General features: G+C 39.3%; 1 protein-coding gene across 2 annotated transcripts; it reads right to left on the reverse strand.

The window, feature by feature from the left end:
• Positions 1-345: 345 nt before the first annotated feature.
• LOC145480950 (neuronal acetylcholine receptor subunit alpha-7-like) lies at positions 346-12,413 on the reverse strand. 2 transcript variants are annotated; one of them, XM_081459299.1, is made up of 10 exons: positions 12,217-12,413; positions 10,127-10,183; positions 7,914-8,072; positions 6,052-6,209; positions 5,683-5,727; positions 4,975-5,084; positions 4,056-4,200; positions 2,839-3,094; positions 1,868-2,040; positions 346-1,567 (listed from the first exon to the last, which is right to left on the reverse strand). In XM_081459299.1, exons 3-10 carry the CDS (start codon positions 7,996-7,998, stop codon positions 827-829), a joined length of 1,713 nt encoding a protein of 570 aa, XP_081315425.1. In that variant the 5' UTR covers positions 7,999-8,072; positions 10,127-10,183; positions 12,217-12,413; the 3' UTR covers positions 346-826. The 2 variants fall into 2 exon arrangements, with proteins under 2 accessions (XP_081315425.1, XP_081315426.1); XM_081459300.1 differs by lacking the exons at positions 10,127-10,183; positions 12,217-12,413 and having other exon boundaries at positions 8,020-8,081.
• Between the last annotated feature and the right edge of the window lie 4,076 nt (positions 12,414-16,489).

A 16,489-nucleotide genomic window follows, 5' to 3' on the forward strand; every position in this document is an offset into this window, starting at 1 on the left:
TTTTTTTTTCCATCGCTCGGGGAGATTTTAAGGCCTTTACGAGTCGTGAAATCAAAGTGCGTATGAGTGATTAGGTGCAAAGTATTGCCATTACTTTGTACTTTGCACTTTGGACACGGTTTTCATAAATACAGTCATATATATCAGTGTTTTCCAGAATACAATGATGCAAGAGACCACGAACGAAAATGCTGGTTCTTTACTTTTTGCTGCTACACCGTGCTGACGAGACCCAACCAGGTGGAAACAGCTGTCCACAGTTGCAATTCTTGGCTTTCAGTTTGGACTCTATCATGTCGTTGTCTTGTTAAGCTTTCTACCTAGTAATCAGCCTTGCTTCAAAAACAAAAACATAACAATGAAGCAAGGCTGATTACTAGGTAGAAAGCTTAACAAGACAACGACATGATAGAGTCCAAACTGAAAGCCAAGAATTGCAACTGTGGACAGCTGTTTCCACCTGGTTGGGTCTCGTCAGCACGGTGTAGCAGCAAAAAGTAAAGAACCAGGCTGGTTGACCGATCGTCTACTAATTGCACATGGTTATGACCTCACATGAAACTCAAATTCAAATGTTTGCGAATTGGCCAATGTCACATGCAAAACGCGTGACAACGGACAATAGGCAAAATCCAGAATATCACGTTGTTGTCGCGAGAAGGAGACTGCGGACAGACAAAAACTGTCCCGTAGAAAATACGTGGCCAAACTATGTTAAAAATAGGTAGCATATCGGATTGGCTTTCTATTGCCATAATGTTCGCAATTTTTCCTAGACTTATGTCTGGACCTCTTCTAAGCGTGAGATTCCACAGTAGCAGTATGTTTAACCCATGGAGAAATAAAATATCGTCAAACTCAGCAAGAAAAACATGATTAAAAATCCTATTCGAAAAGCTCTGTCAAAGATGGCGGCCACCAAACTCCACTCGTCCTTTTTCTCTTGCAATTGTTCGTTTTCGGTCACAACGTCGCACAGCATTTGAACATGCTCCAATATCTTTTCCTGTGTTTTCAATAACTCCGCCATGCACCTTTGATCAAATGCGTGACCGCTGACCCCATCACCTGCGCCTGCCTCGTCGTTGTGTCGCTGATCATCCTCCTCGTTACTTGACAAACTTGCGTGACTGGATGCTATGTGCCAGTCCTCCACTTCAGAGACGGTCAGTCTCGGGAGGGAACCCATGTCCTCATGATGTGGAAACTTCGGGCCCGATTTGTAGTTGCCATTCACAAGGTTTGAACGAGAAAGTTTTTTAACGAGGGAGTGAACACCTTTGCGAGAGACGAAGCTTAAGGCATCGAGCGAAGACGGTTCTTGCGTAATATTAGGTTTATTGTCGAGACCTTCCTTCGTTGTTTTGTTCCTCAGCAAGTCAGCAGCATGATCATGTTCGTGTTGATCAACGGCGAACCGTTTACGTTTTTTAGGCATTTCGAATCGCAAAAACTGTGCCATCCATTTGAGGACAACAATACGGATCCACAAGGGCATATCAGACGTAGCAGGGTCGTGAAAGTGACATTTGAGTATGAAGCATGTGAAGAGCAGAGCCAGTGAAACCTACAATAAGAAATTAATGGAACCTCAGCGACAGTAGGTTGCTCGCATGTTTTAACATGCGAGCAACTCAAACATGCACAGGTGGTCGGTTTGCCTGTCACAAAAACTGAAAATTATATTAAAAGCGAGTTCAAATTAAAAAAGAAAAAAAAGCAACTTCAAATACACAGGTTTTGGTAAGGTTCCAAAAAAAGTCGAGCCATCTTAGCTTTGTAAAATTTGATGAGAGCTCCTTCCAGAGCTCCTTCTAAGTATTGCAAAATGTTTAATAACCAGCCTCCTTGAACTTGATTGACATACCTCGAAAAGGGTACCGCTAAAGTAAATGGATATGACTGGGATGACTTCAGAGGTGGACGGCATGATGTCTGCTACAAGAAGCATGAATACGGTCATGGCCAGTAGGTTAGTTATTACCAATGTGATACGTTCACCGGACTCCGGAGGCAGGTAAAATGCTGTCACGGTCAAAACTAAAAAAAAAAAATGCGAAATGTCAAAATTATGTCAAAATTATGTCGGCTGTCAATGGAATTGCTAAATTTTATTATTATTTGATGCAATGTTTTCTTCCTTTTCATTGGCCGAAAGCCCACCACGTGACCTGCAAATAACTGTATGCAAATAATGGTGTGCTCCTGCGTAATACCGTCAAATTGTGTTTTGCTGCAAAAACATATTCTGCTCATGCGCTTGTATGAAAAATGGCAGATCGCCTCCCTGAGCTGCTTGAGAGGGATTTTAATCTGGAAACAAACTTGGTGTTCAAATGATAAAAAGACTCGGTTCTCACAAAATATTTGGCTTCGGCAAATAATTGATCTGCGAGACATTAACAAATCATGCACAATATTCTGTTCGACCTCGATCGTCCAATAATTGTTAAATATTCGCATACGAAGCTAGTTAAATTACGTTATATTTTTACTCACTAACTTGTAAGCTCTAACAATGAAACGGGACAAGTGCAAAAGTTCATCTTAATGTTACTCACTCACTCACTCGCTCACTCATCGTCTTGGTCCCCAGCAATGTATAACGTCGTATAATTATATTTATGGAAGAGTAAGATTGAAGCGAAATGTTCTATGTTGAATGTTTATAGCGGTCAATGCGCTTAGCTACACTTCATTGTAGCTAGTTCTCAGGCATGCCACTTGAATATGAAGAAACAAATATTTCAAATAAACATTATAGACTGAAAAATCCCAATTGGTGGGAAGTAGACCAGTTGGCTATTCACAAGCACAACTTAGTGACGCTTTTCTCACCTGTAATTAGAAGGCATGGTATGATCAAGTTCATGTAGTAAAACAGAGCCAGTCGTTGTATTTGTAGAGTAAATGTCACATCAGGGTAAGGTTCTGGGCAGCACACATAGTAGATCACGTTTCTCTTGGCTGGAAATCCGATGAGCTGCCATTCGCCGTTACTGACAAACTTTTTCGTGTCTGCAAATGGTGCCTCTGGCAATATGTCGACACGAAAACCATCGTATGTCCAGGAACCAAACTTTAAATTGCAAACCTGTTAAAAAGAACGAAACTAAAGTAACTTGAAAAATGAAAGGTATATTTAAACCCCCGTGTGTTGACCTAAAGGGTATGGTTTTTAAGCCATTTTAATTTGGTCAGACACAGGTCGATTTTGGCCATTTTGGTAAATACATGTAGGGTAGGGAACAATCACAGTTTTTGGTCTTAAATAGGGTCAGGCTTTCGGGAAGTGGACCGTATACCTCCATCCAATTTGGAGGTATACGGGAGTATACCTCCAAATTGGAGTGCTCCCCCCCCCCCCCCCGTGATTTAAACGATGTGTGAGAAAATCTGGAGTAGAAAACCGTAACCTTACCTAAGCACGGTGCTGAGCTCCCCTATCAGCGATTTCGTCCTCGTTCTTTGATACAGTGCCTCAATTTACATTTAGTTATTGATGTTCATCATATGTATCTTGTTAACCACGCACGAGGAACCTTCTTGTAGAATATCGGCCCGAGGTCTTTTCAGCACGGACCGAGTGCATCGAGGTGCGTATAAAAAAGACCGAGGGCCGATATTCTCCCAGTACGGTCCCGAGCACGCTTGGTTGATAAGAGATTTATCCCACTGCTGAGAATGTTAGGAAAAATGCCACGATCATAGCCCGGGAAAACGTCATAAACTTTGAGCATGCAAATCTGATTGGAGCCGACCAGACGAATACTCAAGTCTGAAACGGAATAAATGGTCTTTATGTAAAGGCAAGTTCTTTCGGAAACGTAAGCCATAAGAGTCATAAGACTACCAGAAGATCCGGCCTCGAGATTAATTGTGTGGGATCGTTCGGGACAGTGCCCTGTTCAATACTTAGAAAATATTGGACCAGTAATGGAGCAATCTGATTGGGTGATTTTAGTTGCTGGCAATCTGAACTAACTTAGTCGTGTCAGGATCCCATCATTGGCTCCTGTCGTGTAATAATGTGCATGACAGAGACAAATTCCCACCTGAGTATCAAAAGGAAAATACTTGACATCCATCTTACAAGAGCTGTACAGGATGACTGGTGCGAGCCACTTGTTGGTGCCAGACGAGTCGACAACTATTTGCGTTTTGAATTGATCCATTCCTCCCTCGCGTTCATGGTCAGCACTAAAAGAGGAAAATTCTTGAACAGGTTCTAACTGGGTGAAAGGTTGTGGGTGGGTATAACTGTCTGTTACTTCAGTATCAGTTCATGTGGCATGTTTATCGGCTTTAAAAGGCTCGATAATTTCATGTGACACACATAAGAATAAGAATACTTCAACGACCGAGTTTTGACCTTGCAAACAACCACGAGTGTCGCAGTGTACTTACTGCTCAAGCATTTTTAGTTGGCCTGTTACAATAAAGGTTTTATCCACACAACAGAAAGTTATTAACCGCATTGTTGAACTATATTGTTTAACACAAGACCATACACAGACACGTACCTACCCCTCAATAAGTTCAAGCCTTGCCTTGTGCAATAGTAACACAAATTAAAGTAATACATGCAATTGTTTTCAAGTGAATCAGGTAACACACAAAGGCGGTATGAAAGTGAGAACCATGCACCTTGTACAGCATGATGTGACAATCTAATCAATATAATGTTTCCACTGGAATAGTTTTCATGAAAGTGACAGTAAGCAATGCTTTTCTTTAGTTTTGTCTGCAGACCTTAATATTAAGGGTGACCTAAGGAAAAGGTATTACTTCGCAAAATAAGCCAGATAAGGGTGCGTAGCTCTCTGTCTAAGCCGTTTTGTTGGAATGAACATCAAAGAGCTACATTGCATGATAGAATAAAAAGTAGCTGTTTCAAATTAGCTTCTGAAATTAAATTGTTAGGTGAATTATATAAAAATCATATATGCAGTATAAGTAGGTCTGATAACTTACTTATTGTATAAGTAAACATCCGGGATCCAGACCATTGATGGCTCAACATTGATGGATTTTATTCCTCCAAAGTCTGATTCATTCCAAACAAGGAAAGGATTTTTCCAGACCTGAAAGAATCAGAACGTTGATATACGATCGACCTCAGTGAATTCCTTGTTACTACACAGGACCCGAGTGAAGGTTGGGTGGCCCCATGGTTAGTGCACTCGACTCCGGATTGAGCGGCCTGGGTTCGAGCCCTGGCCGGGGACATTGTGTTGGGTTCTTGGGCAAGACACTCTACTCTCACAGTGCCTCTCTCCACCCAGGTGTATAAATAGATACCGGCGAACTTAATGCCGGGGGTAACCCTGCGATGGACTAGCATCCCATCCAGGGGGGAGTAGAAATACTCCTAGTCGCTACATGCTACAGAAACCGGGATAAGCTCCGGTCTGGCGGGTCATTTAGCTCGTATACAGACTTAACCTTACACAGGGCCTTAGCCAGACGAAAAGTCTTGTCAAGGCAATATCAGAAAAAAAGGATCATCTCTTTCGTGATAGATATTTACTTTTTTAATACATAGCCTCTTACAAGATTCTAATTAAAGAAATAACTTTTAAAATTCATGCGGCAGACAGAAAGATTGTTATTTTACTTTATTTTTTTACATTGAACTGAAACCGTTGCATGGATCGCTAAATGAAACACGTGGATTCTCACCTGTCTAACCCATATGCTGGTCTGCAAAAGTTGGTTCTTTTCATCCTGTATGTATTATACAACATTGTGTGTGAGATTCAATAGTCAACAGTACAATCAGCTAAATAATGCGGACCTATTTCTGACCAAAACGGCTAAAAATCATACCCTTTGGGGCCGCACATGCCTAAATAGCCATGTAAGAAAGTAGCCCTCCCCCCGGGATAAGTTATAACAGCGCATGCTGAAGAGTTAATTGTTTCCAATTTTGAAAACCTCACCATTAATGCACCAATAAGCAGGGACGAGTAACAGGTGAACTAGTAAAATGTTCATGTACGCGTCACTAAATAGTTTAGTGCCAGCTATAATTCAGAATGACTATCCTACCACGTCAATGATTTGGTGAAGAGAAATTCCAAACGTGACTGTAACCACTTGTGATTTCTTCATGACAGGGCGCAGTCGAGGGTTGTGGTCTGTAAACAAATAGTTGAGCAAGCGTTGTTCGTCATCGTCGCTTACCTTCACAGATATATTGTTTGCTCCTGTTATTGAAACACACACAGTTCTGACAGTTAGCACGCGCTCGAGTACTATCTTCCACTATTTCAAGTTCTGTCTAGTCAGTAAGACGTGAAGTAATATATCAAGCACGAAAGACCGTGTTAGATCACATTTCCAAACGCCGAGAAGAGGGTTGAAAATACGACGCGAAACGTGGTCAAGCACTGTCTTGAGTGTTTGATATATCTTCTCAATTGAAACAAAAACTAAGCAGAAAACAGAGAAATAAAATCGTAAAATCTATGCTAATTAAGATCAGATATCCAAACACCGTGACGGTCACGACTCCTTTTGTCCAAATGTGCTGAATAATTAATGAGTTTGAGAAGCAGTGATGTAAGAGGTGAAGTAGCGATCAAATACACGTTATATATCTAAGCGAATTCGCAAAAACATGTCCGCTAGGTTTTCGCCTGGATTCGGGCGAAGCCCGAATCCAGGCTAAGCCAGCGAACTTAAACCCAGGGGGGGCTCCGTCAAGGCTAGGCTGGGCACATGGCCCAATGACTGGCCTATCTGCTGGTGGCTTGCAGGGGGCCAGCTGTCAAAAGCAGGGGGGAGGGGAGGGTGTCTTTTACTGACACTCCCAACTAGCTAGAATTTGATTTTTCAGTGTTAAATAAGCTTGATGTTGACTGTGTTTCTGGGTATTTTACTTAGTTGTTTGAACTTGCTTGAGGCTTCTGTGTTGACATGGCACCCTGCTGGAGTGGCCCATGCCACGTGCATGCGTGATTGGTCAATCTCCTTGCCAGGGTGTGGTCAGAGGACTTCTGGCCGCTGGGACTGTCTTTGAGTCAATGCGGGCATGTTTTTGCGAATTCGGTTAGATATATTTTGTAGAATTAAATGTGAAAGATAAAAAAAAATCTACTGAGCTAGACGCGAAGGGAGGAGAAAGTAAAAAAGATTGGAAGAGGAAGTAGGTTTCAACTGATATTCTTATATACAGATATAGATAGGAGGTTCATAGATTGTAAGTTAGCATCAGTGATTATTTCAGTGTTTAATTAGACGTGCTGAACATCCAGAGACGCGAAAATGAACTGAATGAATACGAGCTATTTTACCCCAGAGTAGCTGGCTCCAAGAGTAGTAGTAGTGGTAGTGGTAGTAGTAGTAATCTTATTTTAAGTGTCAGGTTAAAATAGCAGAAATATTAATGGGGACACTTTAACATAAAAAATATAATTTATATATAATAACAAGATCTAATATTATATTCAAAAAGCTGATCAAACATATTTACAATATAAAAATATAAATAAGATAAAAATGCGTAAGATATAGAGAAGACGAGAGGAAGAGAAGAAGGTAATGGAGAGAAAGGTGGACAATATCTACAGCACTTTTACCCAGAACACACAAATACATGGGATAAGCTTTAACTTTCTCGACAGACGTGAATGATTACCTTTATGGCTTAAATCTATGATATCACCTACTTTTTAAACTGTTGAAACTGCTCTCCAGTGCGTTACCTTGATTAATGTGAGTGATCACAAGATTCCGATCGATTTTATTTTGTATCATATGAAGACTGGGTTTCATAAGCATTTTTACTCAATTAAATTAAATCTTATAACCATGTATAACGTTGAAATCGAGTGTTTTTTTTGTTTTTGTTTTTTAATGGCGCGCTGCCGCCTTATGTATTACCAACAACGTTTCAATTATTGACTCACCATTTTTTAAAGAATTTACTGTAAAAATATACAGCGCCAAAAAACATAGTTGTAGAACTCTGCGACCCCCGAAAGAAAACCACATCTTCTTGGCGGATGAACTTACTTCTCTGTTTAGCTCAGAGGGTCAACACTTTAAACTCTGTTTACCATTCTTGCCTGAGGATAACACAACATAAATTATTATCGGCTTTTCTTTTCGAAAATAAATAACTGAGACATTTAAGACTTGCATGATTGTCCAATGGGCCCTATTTGTGTAAAACATTTGTAAAATTATCTCCATTACTTCCTCAATAAAATTTTATTGCAGCCAGTAAAGACGTATCCAACCAGCACTTAAAGGCGTTGATATAATTGAGAAGTATGAGAGAAGTATGAGTCACGTGCGCTAACAAAAAAATGTAATAAGCTCAAGGCAACGTTGAAAGTTCGGCGTCGCAGGTGGCAAGGAAATTATTCGGCTGCGATAGCTATAAATTAGTTTAAAACTTTTACTATCTACAGGTCCATCCAGTGACAACCATAACTCGTGTTTTGTGAAATATGGATTGTATGTAGCACCCAACCCACGGCAGATAAAGGCATATATGAGTTAACGTTTTCACAAAATTGCTGTCTCATTGTCGTCGCCTTAGCAATCCGCTAGCTTTTTGGAAGTATGATCATACATTTTAAGCACCTTAGAGAAACCAAGAAACCACGAGCGGGCTAGCCAGCCTGTCTAACAGCTGAGCGCTGAAAATTCGCAATGCTAAACAAATGATAACAGTCTACTTTGAGTGACGATATCATCGGCTTTCCTTACTGGTTCAATTTTTCACCGGGGAAGTTATTATCTAAGACATGATATCCCATGGTCTTTTTAAATCTAGATTAGTGGGTTTTTTTTTTAAATTTATCGTATCCTTTTGTCTAGCGGCATTGACAGAGAAGCTGAGGAAGTTCAGTTTAAGATAACAAGACCCTTTTCGTAAATGGCTGCCAATTATAAATTCTTCAGTGTAAGTATTAAAATTAGTCTGACTAACCTCGTTTTTGAGTTGTTAATTCAAAAGAATTTTTACTCCCAAGCGAGTTTAGTGAGACTAATTTGAATGCATACAAAAAAATTTTAACTTGGCTGCCATTTATGAAAAGGGTCTATAACAGTGGCATAAAACCGTCGAAATGACGTCAAACCCCGTACCTCTATTATGAGGTCCTCCCTTTAACTTAAGCATCCGCTTATTAGGAAAGATTCTCTCCTCAGGCAGAGGCTAATTGATGTTGAAAATAATATCCTTCTTAAAGCGGATGTTTTCGGAACATAACGCAATGCTTTTTTTTAGAACGTTGTTATAGGGTCTTCATAATTCATCTGATAATTGTCTTTACGACGTAACCAGGTTACCTGGCTTCAAAGGGCCGATTTAAACGGTATAACCTTGCTGCATGCAACAATGCAAACTTACGTCAACCAAGCATAAAAATAATTGGTTCTTGTAAATAAAACCTACAACTGCGACAAAGTTGTGCCATTTAAATCAACGGGCTAATGCGCAAAATGAACGCCACTCTAATAAACAATAAATTTTGCCAGTACGTTCACGCTCATGCTGACCACTGGTCCCCCATATTATATATTTGTTATTCATTTAGCGTGAGGTCCGTATTCAAATGTTGGTCGAGTTCGTTTTCTTTTTCGCAGGTTTATAGACCTTGTGCTTGGAAAAACACGAGAACAAGAGCAATATTCTCGCCAATAAGGACGGATCAAGTTTTTTTTTAATCTGGTGCGTCTCCGCGGTCCATTCTCTGCAAACGCGCACGCGAAAGGTTATCATTTATCTACGTTCCTTGCGTCGCATTTGACAACATTTACCTGACGTTGTCTTCCAAACATGAATGTAAAAAGATTTTTATAACCTGAAAAGCAATTAATTCAATTCCTGAAATGTCTTTTCTAGCAGTCCATTTTGCAAAATTCTGGCCGCTGAGGGAATCAATAATAATTCACTATTCACTAGTATTCATCGCAGACCAGCTAAGCCGAATTATAAGGAATAATATGAAGAGTATGCGTACGTGTTAGTACCCCAGGCGTTATCTTAAAAGACTTTTAAACAAGTATCGTTCGCCATTTTACGTTTTTCGAGCAAAAGTCAGTTGCGCACACTTGAGAATAGTCAGGTATTCTAAATTTAAAGTAACGCATTATATGATTTACTTACCTGCGGCTCCGTCAGATTCTGCTCTCTCTTGCTCTCTCGTAGTTCTTTGATACCTAGCTGAAAAATAAAATAAGAAGAAAGTTAAATTGATATAAAATTCAATTTATAACTAGTTGTACAATGACGAGTGTTCTGACTGGATGCTAAGGAGATTTTCGTTGTTAGTTTATGGTTATGACGTCACCGAAGATCTCTCCTGAAAAGTCTAGAATCAACAGCCGGATTTGAACGAGCCAAATGATCGACAGTTGGGTGAGTTTGGGAAAGCTTCAAAGTCTTTTTTTATGTAAACCGTCACCTGCGACTCTGGTTCACGGAAACTTTGAATATACGACTGACAGATGGGGAGCCACTTCGCATGCGGGGAGCAGCTGCTGCAGTGTGATACAGCGACTCCAAATAAAAAAACTAAATGCTTCCTTTCACGATCCTAACTTGTTTTCATGCATTCATTGTTCATTCTTTGATCTTCTTTTCCCTCCTTTAAACGATCTCCGATGACGTTATAAACTGGTGCGAATCAGGGTGAGGTGTCCCCAGTCGATAATACGCTGAACACGAAACAAGTCGTTTAACTTTATCTGTTGCATCAACAGTGGAGAAATCTATTTTTGCTAGTCACGTTTACTTTTACGTTAATTAGTAAAAGAGTGGTATGACATCTTTTAAAAATCATTAGAAAAGAATCACTTTGTGTTACAGGAACCGGCGGATTCAGAAAATTTAGAAAGACGACTGTTTTTCCATTATTTATTTTAAGGTACATTTAGTTTTTCATTCTATTTTTTGAGTAACAAATAAATAAAATAAAATAAAATAAATAAATAAATAAAAAACCTGAAGACTAAAAATTCGGTTATAGTAGCGGCATTATAACCGGAACAATGCTAATTTTATCATTGGCTTAAATAATTTTCTAGTTCGGCCCAGAATACAACTTTATTGAAGACATTCTTTTCCCCCGAAAAAAGAAGCCATTACAGTGGAACTCCGTTAATCCGGTTTGGCCGTATTAACGGGGTGGCCGTATTTAATAGAGGAGTTCTTTAAATAAGAAAATCACTGACTGAGCTTTTGATCGGGCTAGCGTAAAAGTGGCCAACCTATTTTCAACAAGGCGCTCTTCTCAAAAGGTCTCGTATCTCTTGCTAATATTTGAACCATAAAGACTGGTAGCCTCAAACCTTGGGTGGGCCGGCTTCAAGGCAAAGGGGCAGAATGTTAATGATTATTTGCTAATGCTCTGTAATTTTCAATTCTCTTCCACTCACGTGAAAAAAGCTCATCAACTGCAAAGATGATGCTGATATGTGCGCGAGTAAGGAGAATTTACATTCTGATAATCGCAATGAAAGAGTGATTTTCGTTAATTTTCTTCCTTGCTTTGCTTTCTAAAGGGAAAAAGAATACATTTTCCGTGTTTCTGTTGAGCTATAGAGACACGAGTGGGACGGAGTTTGAAAGGAGTCGATAAGTTGGTGAAAACACTCGCACGCAGCTTGTTCTCCCAAACGTCCACCCATGCTTCTAAGCAGACTTCAGCGGCTGGAAGAAGAAGGCTGTTGTATAACCTTGGTCACTTTTCACACTGAAAATCATTCAAACGTCTCTACGTCTCTGAGCCAGCGCGCCAAGTAGTTAGGAAGCCGAACTCAAGTCCGTTTTGACCACCAGCTGATGTTGTTTCACGGGAGATCCGAGTCGGACCACCCTTGAAAATACCCAACTGGTTTGCACCCTGCCAATTGGGGTTTTTAACCTGGTTATGTTTAATTTTAAATATTGGTCTCTGAAATTTTACTGCTCGGACCCGCTGGTATTTTGCTACTAACACTGACCGAGGGTAAATTAAGGTTCAGTCTTCATTTTTTCACAGAAAACTTGATTTGTTTTTCTCCCATTACGAGCCTTTTCATCTGCAACTGATTCTTGTCGATCAATTTTTTCCACCTTTAGCCTAATCGCAATTTGAACGAGATTTGTTTTCCCAACCTTCGGCTGACAAAACCCAAATTGTGTTCTGAGTCACTTGTATCAAATCACATATGGATACAGATAGAAATATTAAATGACTGCTAATCATCTCTTACCTTGAAATGCCGGAGCGGTGGCGTTGACGCCTTCCCAAAATGATCAAGTTAATTCCAACTGCGATTAAAACGCAAACTTTTATGTTTGGAAATGACGATGATCACGTGTCCTATTAAGTGAAAAGGCAAATGAATATCCATGGTAACTATAGCGGATAGTACTAATCCTGTTTATTGCGTATTAAAAGTACAAGACTAACCGGTGAGCAAAATTTTGATGTAAATTCTGTTGTAACACAGGAGCAGGAATTCAAGGATAAAGGCCAGTCTTCACTAGCGCATATTAAGCACAACCATAAACATAAGAAACATGCAAATGCAGAAAGCTACTTATAATTAGCACCCGTTGTTAGGGAAATTTTCTTTACCACTTACTGTCTGTAATTGTGCTGTTAAGCCTAATACAGTATTTATACAAGCGGAGGCGCAAGCAAAACAGGTCCACAAGAACAACTGCTGTTGTCTATTTCTACTTCTAATCAAATAAATCATCATGAGAAACACCAAGTTGGTTGTCAAACCGAGGAAACAACTACAGAGACATGAGACAAAAGAAAACGGACAGGCGTATTTTGATAATGTCCTGTATTTGTTTTAATATATGTACTTTTCTTTCTATCTTTTTTGTAACGAGGTCAAACATTATGAAATTGATCATTAAGGACACGCTTCATACAGATCTGGAATCAATTCAGAAAACAACGTCGGTCGTTCACTGCGCTTAAGTGTTCAGACATAAAGAAGTAAGGTAAATACTAAATGGAATATTTCATCATGTTTACATGTACAAAAAACATTTCAATTTCGAATGTCCATTCTTGACCTTTGTGTACATGCACTTTTTAAAGGCGAATTTCAACCCGTTAAAACAGGTCCCTGCGATGTGTCATCTAGTGTTTCAACTTTTCCATCATTTATTTGTGGAAGTATAAATAATCAACGACCTCGGGAGAGAAGAGAATAACTTTAAAGGCGAAACTAACTCGTGATCTCAATTTCGTTTTACAGAGACATCTCAGTCTCACATGTGTCTACATCAGTATGCATACCAGACGTTTTAGAACAGCATGATCCCTTAGCTAAACTTTTGGCATGTCATTGAGAAACTTGAAACTTTTTTTTTTACATTTATGATCAACATTTTCCGCCTTTGCCACCCCTGTGAATAAACAATGCGGTTTTCTATTTTGAGAGCAATAACATCTAAAAAATTATACAGCATACTCGTCTTTAGGTCAGGTCATAAATAGGAAATCGAATTTTTGGTCAGGTCATAAATAGGATAGGGAAAATCGAAGATTTTGATCACAAATAGGGTAAAGGTTTTGGGAAGCGGGCCGCACACCCCAACCCAATCTTTCTGGGAGTACCCCCGCTTCCCTCCGAACGTATTTGATTGGTTTGCTTAATATATTGCCATAGATTGCTACAAAGTGCGGGTAAAACACGAAATTTCCTGTAAATGCAACGAGAACAGGTTTCACGCGAATCATGATCTTGTTGTATATAAAAAATGAACTTCAGGAAATGTTGTGTCAATGGAAATATATTGTAAGCCTCCGCAGGAAAAATGATGGAGGCTGTACAATTTACAACAATACCATGCCAAAGTAACGCAACCCATTAATTAGCCGCAGGGAAAGCCATATATTTTGCATTATTTATCCCTGCAATTACGACATTGTGTATACTAGATTCGAGGTGTTACAACTTTTCTGTACGTTTTTATGAGGATTGTTAAGGTTTTCGTGCGCTACGAGTTATGGGTAATTGTACTGGTCATCATTTTTTCGCTACGGACTGATTGAACTTATTGCATCACGACGGAAATAATTCCTAAATATTCCTATTTTAATGCTGGCCAGTGTTACACCTGAGAAATCGTGTTCACCATTGCGAACATTTCTTTACTGAGTACCACTACCACACATAATAATTGTTTTTCCCGCCGAGGCTGAATATTCTTATTTTTCTGCCGATCTTAGGCTGAAAATATTCGCGTGAATATTCATAGATTATAGCGTATGACATTTCTGTCTTCTAATGTATTTGGTGGCATGGTCTTAAAGTAATTTTGGAGCCACCCTCTAGGCACCAAAGCCTGATAGGCTGTATTCATAGCTTCTTGCAGACATGTTATAAGCATCGCGCATACGGCTTATGCTATTTTTGTTGGTTTTTGGCTAATTCTTCCGTTTAGAGAAAGGAAGAATTTTATACGGTGTAGTTAAAAACATATATCTACGTTGTATTTACAAATTTTCAACACAAAAAATTATATTCTTTTCAAAATCTCAGCCTCGGGTTTATTCTTGAGTATTCCTAAAATTTCGCAATTGTCAGCCTTGAAAGAAAGAGCCTAGTGAACTATTTGTCTTCAACAGCTAAAAGCCAAATTTCGTACGTTTCTGAGCCACTAAGGGGACTAACCACACTTTTTTACCCTTGTAGCTACGGAAGTGTTACTCACTATAACACGTTATTCAAGCGCTATAATTAGATTTATTCTAGAATCTTCTAGTTCTGTACAAATGACAACTTTTACCTTGGTTTAGTTTCCTAATGAATGAGCTTCTACTTAATGTATTACTAATGACAAATTAAATAAAAATATTAGTATAAGCAGTCAAACATTAAGCAAAGAAACCCGAGGGATGATCAGAGAGCGGACTGCTGAAAATATCACCTAGAGCACTTCGGCCAGGTAGATCAAGTCATTGTCAGCCTTGCTGACGAACCTGCACGGTTTATTACGCAGGGTCTGTTGCTAAAACGTGTGGAAAAACTGTTAAAATTTGATGAGATAAAAGTTTATTCGCTTTCTTCGCTCTCAGTAGGCTCTAAATTCCGTTCATAGGGAAAGTATACCTGCTATACAATAAATTTAAATGGCAGTGAATGGCGAAAATCTAATAAAATAGAGCATCTTAATTATAGCGTCAAAAACGTTTTAGGGGAACTGATCAACAAGTCAATAACTGTGCGCTCTTCTTGAACAGATAAATACCAGTGGTTGACACGGCATGAGGAACTGTATAAAGAATGGATGGGGATTGGGGCGAAGCAACGTAACTGACATTTTCTTGCTTTTACAAAGGAGCTTTCGGACGTGATATTTTTCGCTAAAGGGAAAGAGAGAATCCGTCTTTCTTAGCAAATGTAGCCGACTGCTACTACGACGTGAATTGTGTTGATATCAAGACCATTGTAGCTTGAGGCACTATTGGAGCTATGAGATGCTTTGATTATATTTCCACAACCTTACGTCATTGATGTCGTTTTAAGAAGCCGCATTCTATGAGGAACATGTCTACCAGGAAAAAAGAGCCTTATCGATAAAGTACTAGTCCACAGTCAAAACAAATCGTCTACTTTGTCGTCTTTTAATACTCTGACATGTTTTAAGGACCTGCCGTAAAATCAATTTGTTGGAACTGATTTAATTTTAATTAATGACAATGAAGTAAGCGAGTGATTGATAGCACGATTATGAACATTCCGACACGTTCACGCGCAATTCGTGAACTGCACTGTTGTGTTGTTACAACAACAAAAAATGGTCGAGATGTTCTGATCAACTGATGTTCATTTTTAGCCTGAATAAACAGGCATCCTTCATCAGACGCCCGATTCCGGACAAAGTGAGACATCTACTAAATTTGTGAGTTATAACCTGACGCTACGCAAACAGTGTGTCGTGTTGTCATGCGCAATAACGTTCTTTGTTTAACCCTTCTTGCTCTAGTCCAAGAAGTAATTCCTCAGAGACAAAACCAAGTCGAGCACTGGTTATTCCAGAGGCCTAAGCAGTTCAATTGAACAACAGTTATGTCACTCACCATGCTCAAGTTGACTAATAAAAGACCAAATTAAACATTCGAAACCATCCGTATCTGTCTGTCCCTCAGGGCAAAGAATTTTGATGACCTGAAAGCCGTTATAAATAAAGCTTTGACCAGAGAAATAATTCATGACCATACATTAATAACTGCTATACAGGCAGAATTTCAAAATATCTTTTTCAGTTTAGGAGGCATACATCTCTGATGTGCCGAACTGCTTCAGTTAATCAGCCATCCTTGTATCATTAAAAGATATCTTATCTTATCCTTTCATTGCACATTTTATTGTAACTTCCTTATGACATAACTTCTTGTAACTGATATATCATTAAACGATGTCTTATCGCAATGAATGAGGCACTGAGAGACTTTTCGTTCAGATATGTCGCTTCTATAGATCAGGGTATCGTTTCGTTACAGAAAGTCCAAAA

This window comes from Orbicella franksi, chromosome 3, assembly GCF_964199315.1.
Source record: "Orbicella franksi chromosome 3, jaOrbFran1.1, whole genome shotgun sequence".
Taxonomy (NCBI): Eukaryota; Metazoa; Cnidaria; class Anthozoa; order Scleractinia; family Merulinidae; genus Orbicella; species Orbicella franksi.

What these genes read in the sequence shown, in the direction of transcription:
- LOC145480950 (XM_081459299.1), bottom strand. Translation starts at nt 7,998, where the DNA reads ATGTGGTTTTCTTTCGGGGGTCGCAGAGTTCTACAACTATGTTTTTTG. An exon ending in AGTAAATTCTTTAAAAAATG is followed by an intron (nt 6,210 to 7,913) that starts GTGAGTCAATAA and finishes TTTCAATAACAG; the next exon opens with GAGCAAACAATATATCTGTG. An exon ending in GATGTTTACTTATACAATAA is followed by an intron (nt 4,201 to 4,974) that starts GTAAGTTATCAG and finishes TTCCTCTTTTAG; the next exon opens with TGCTGACCATGAACGCGAGG.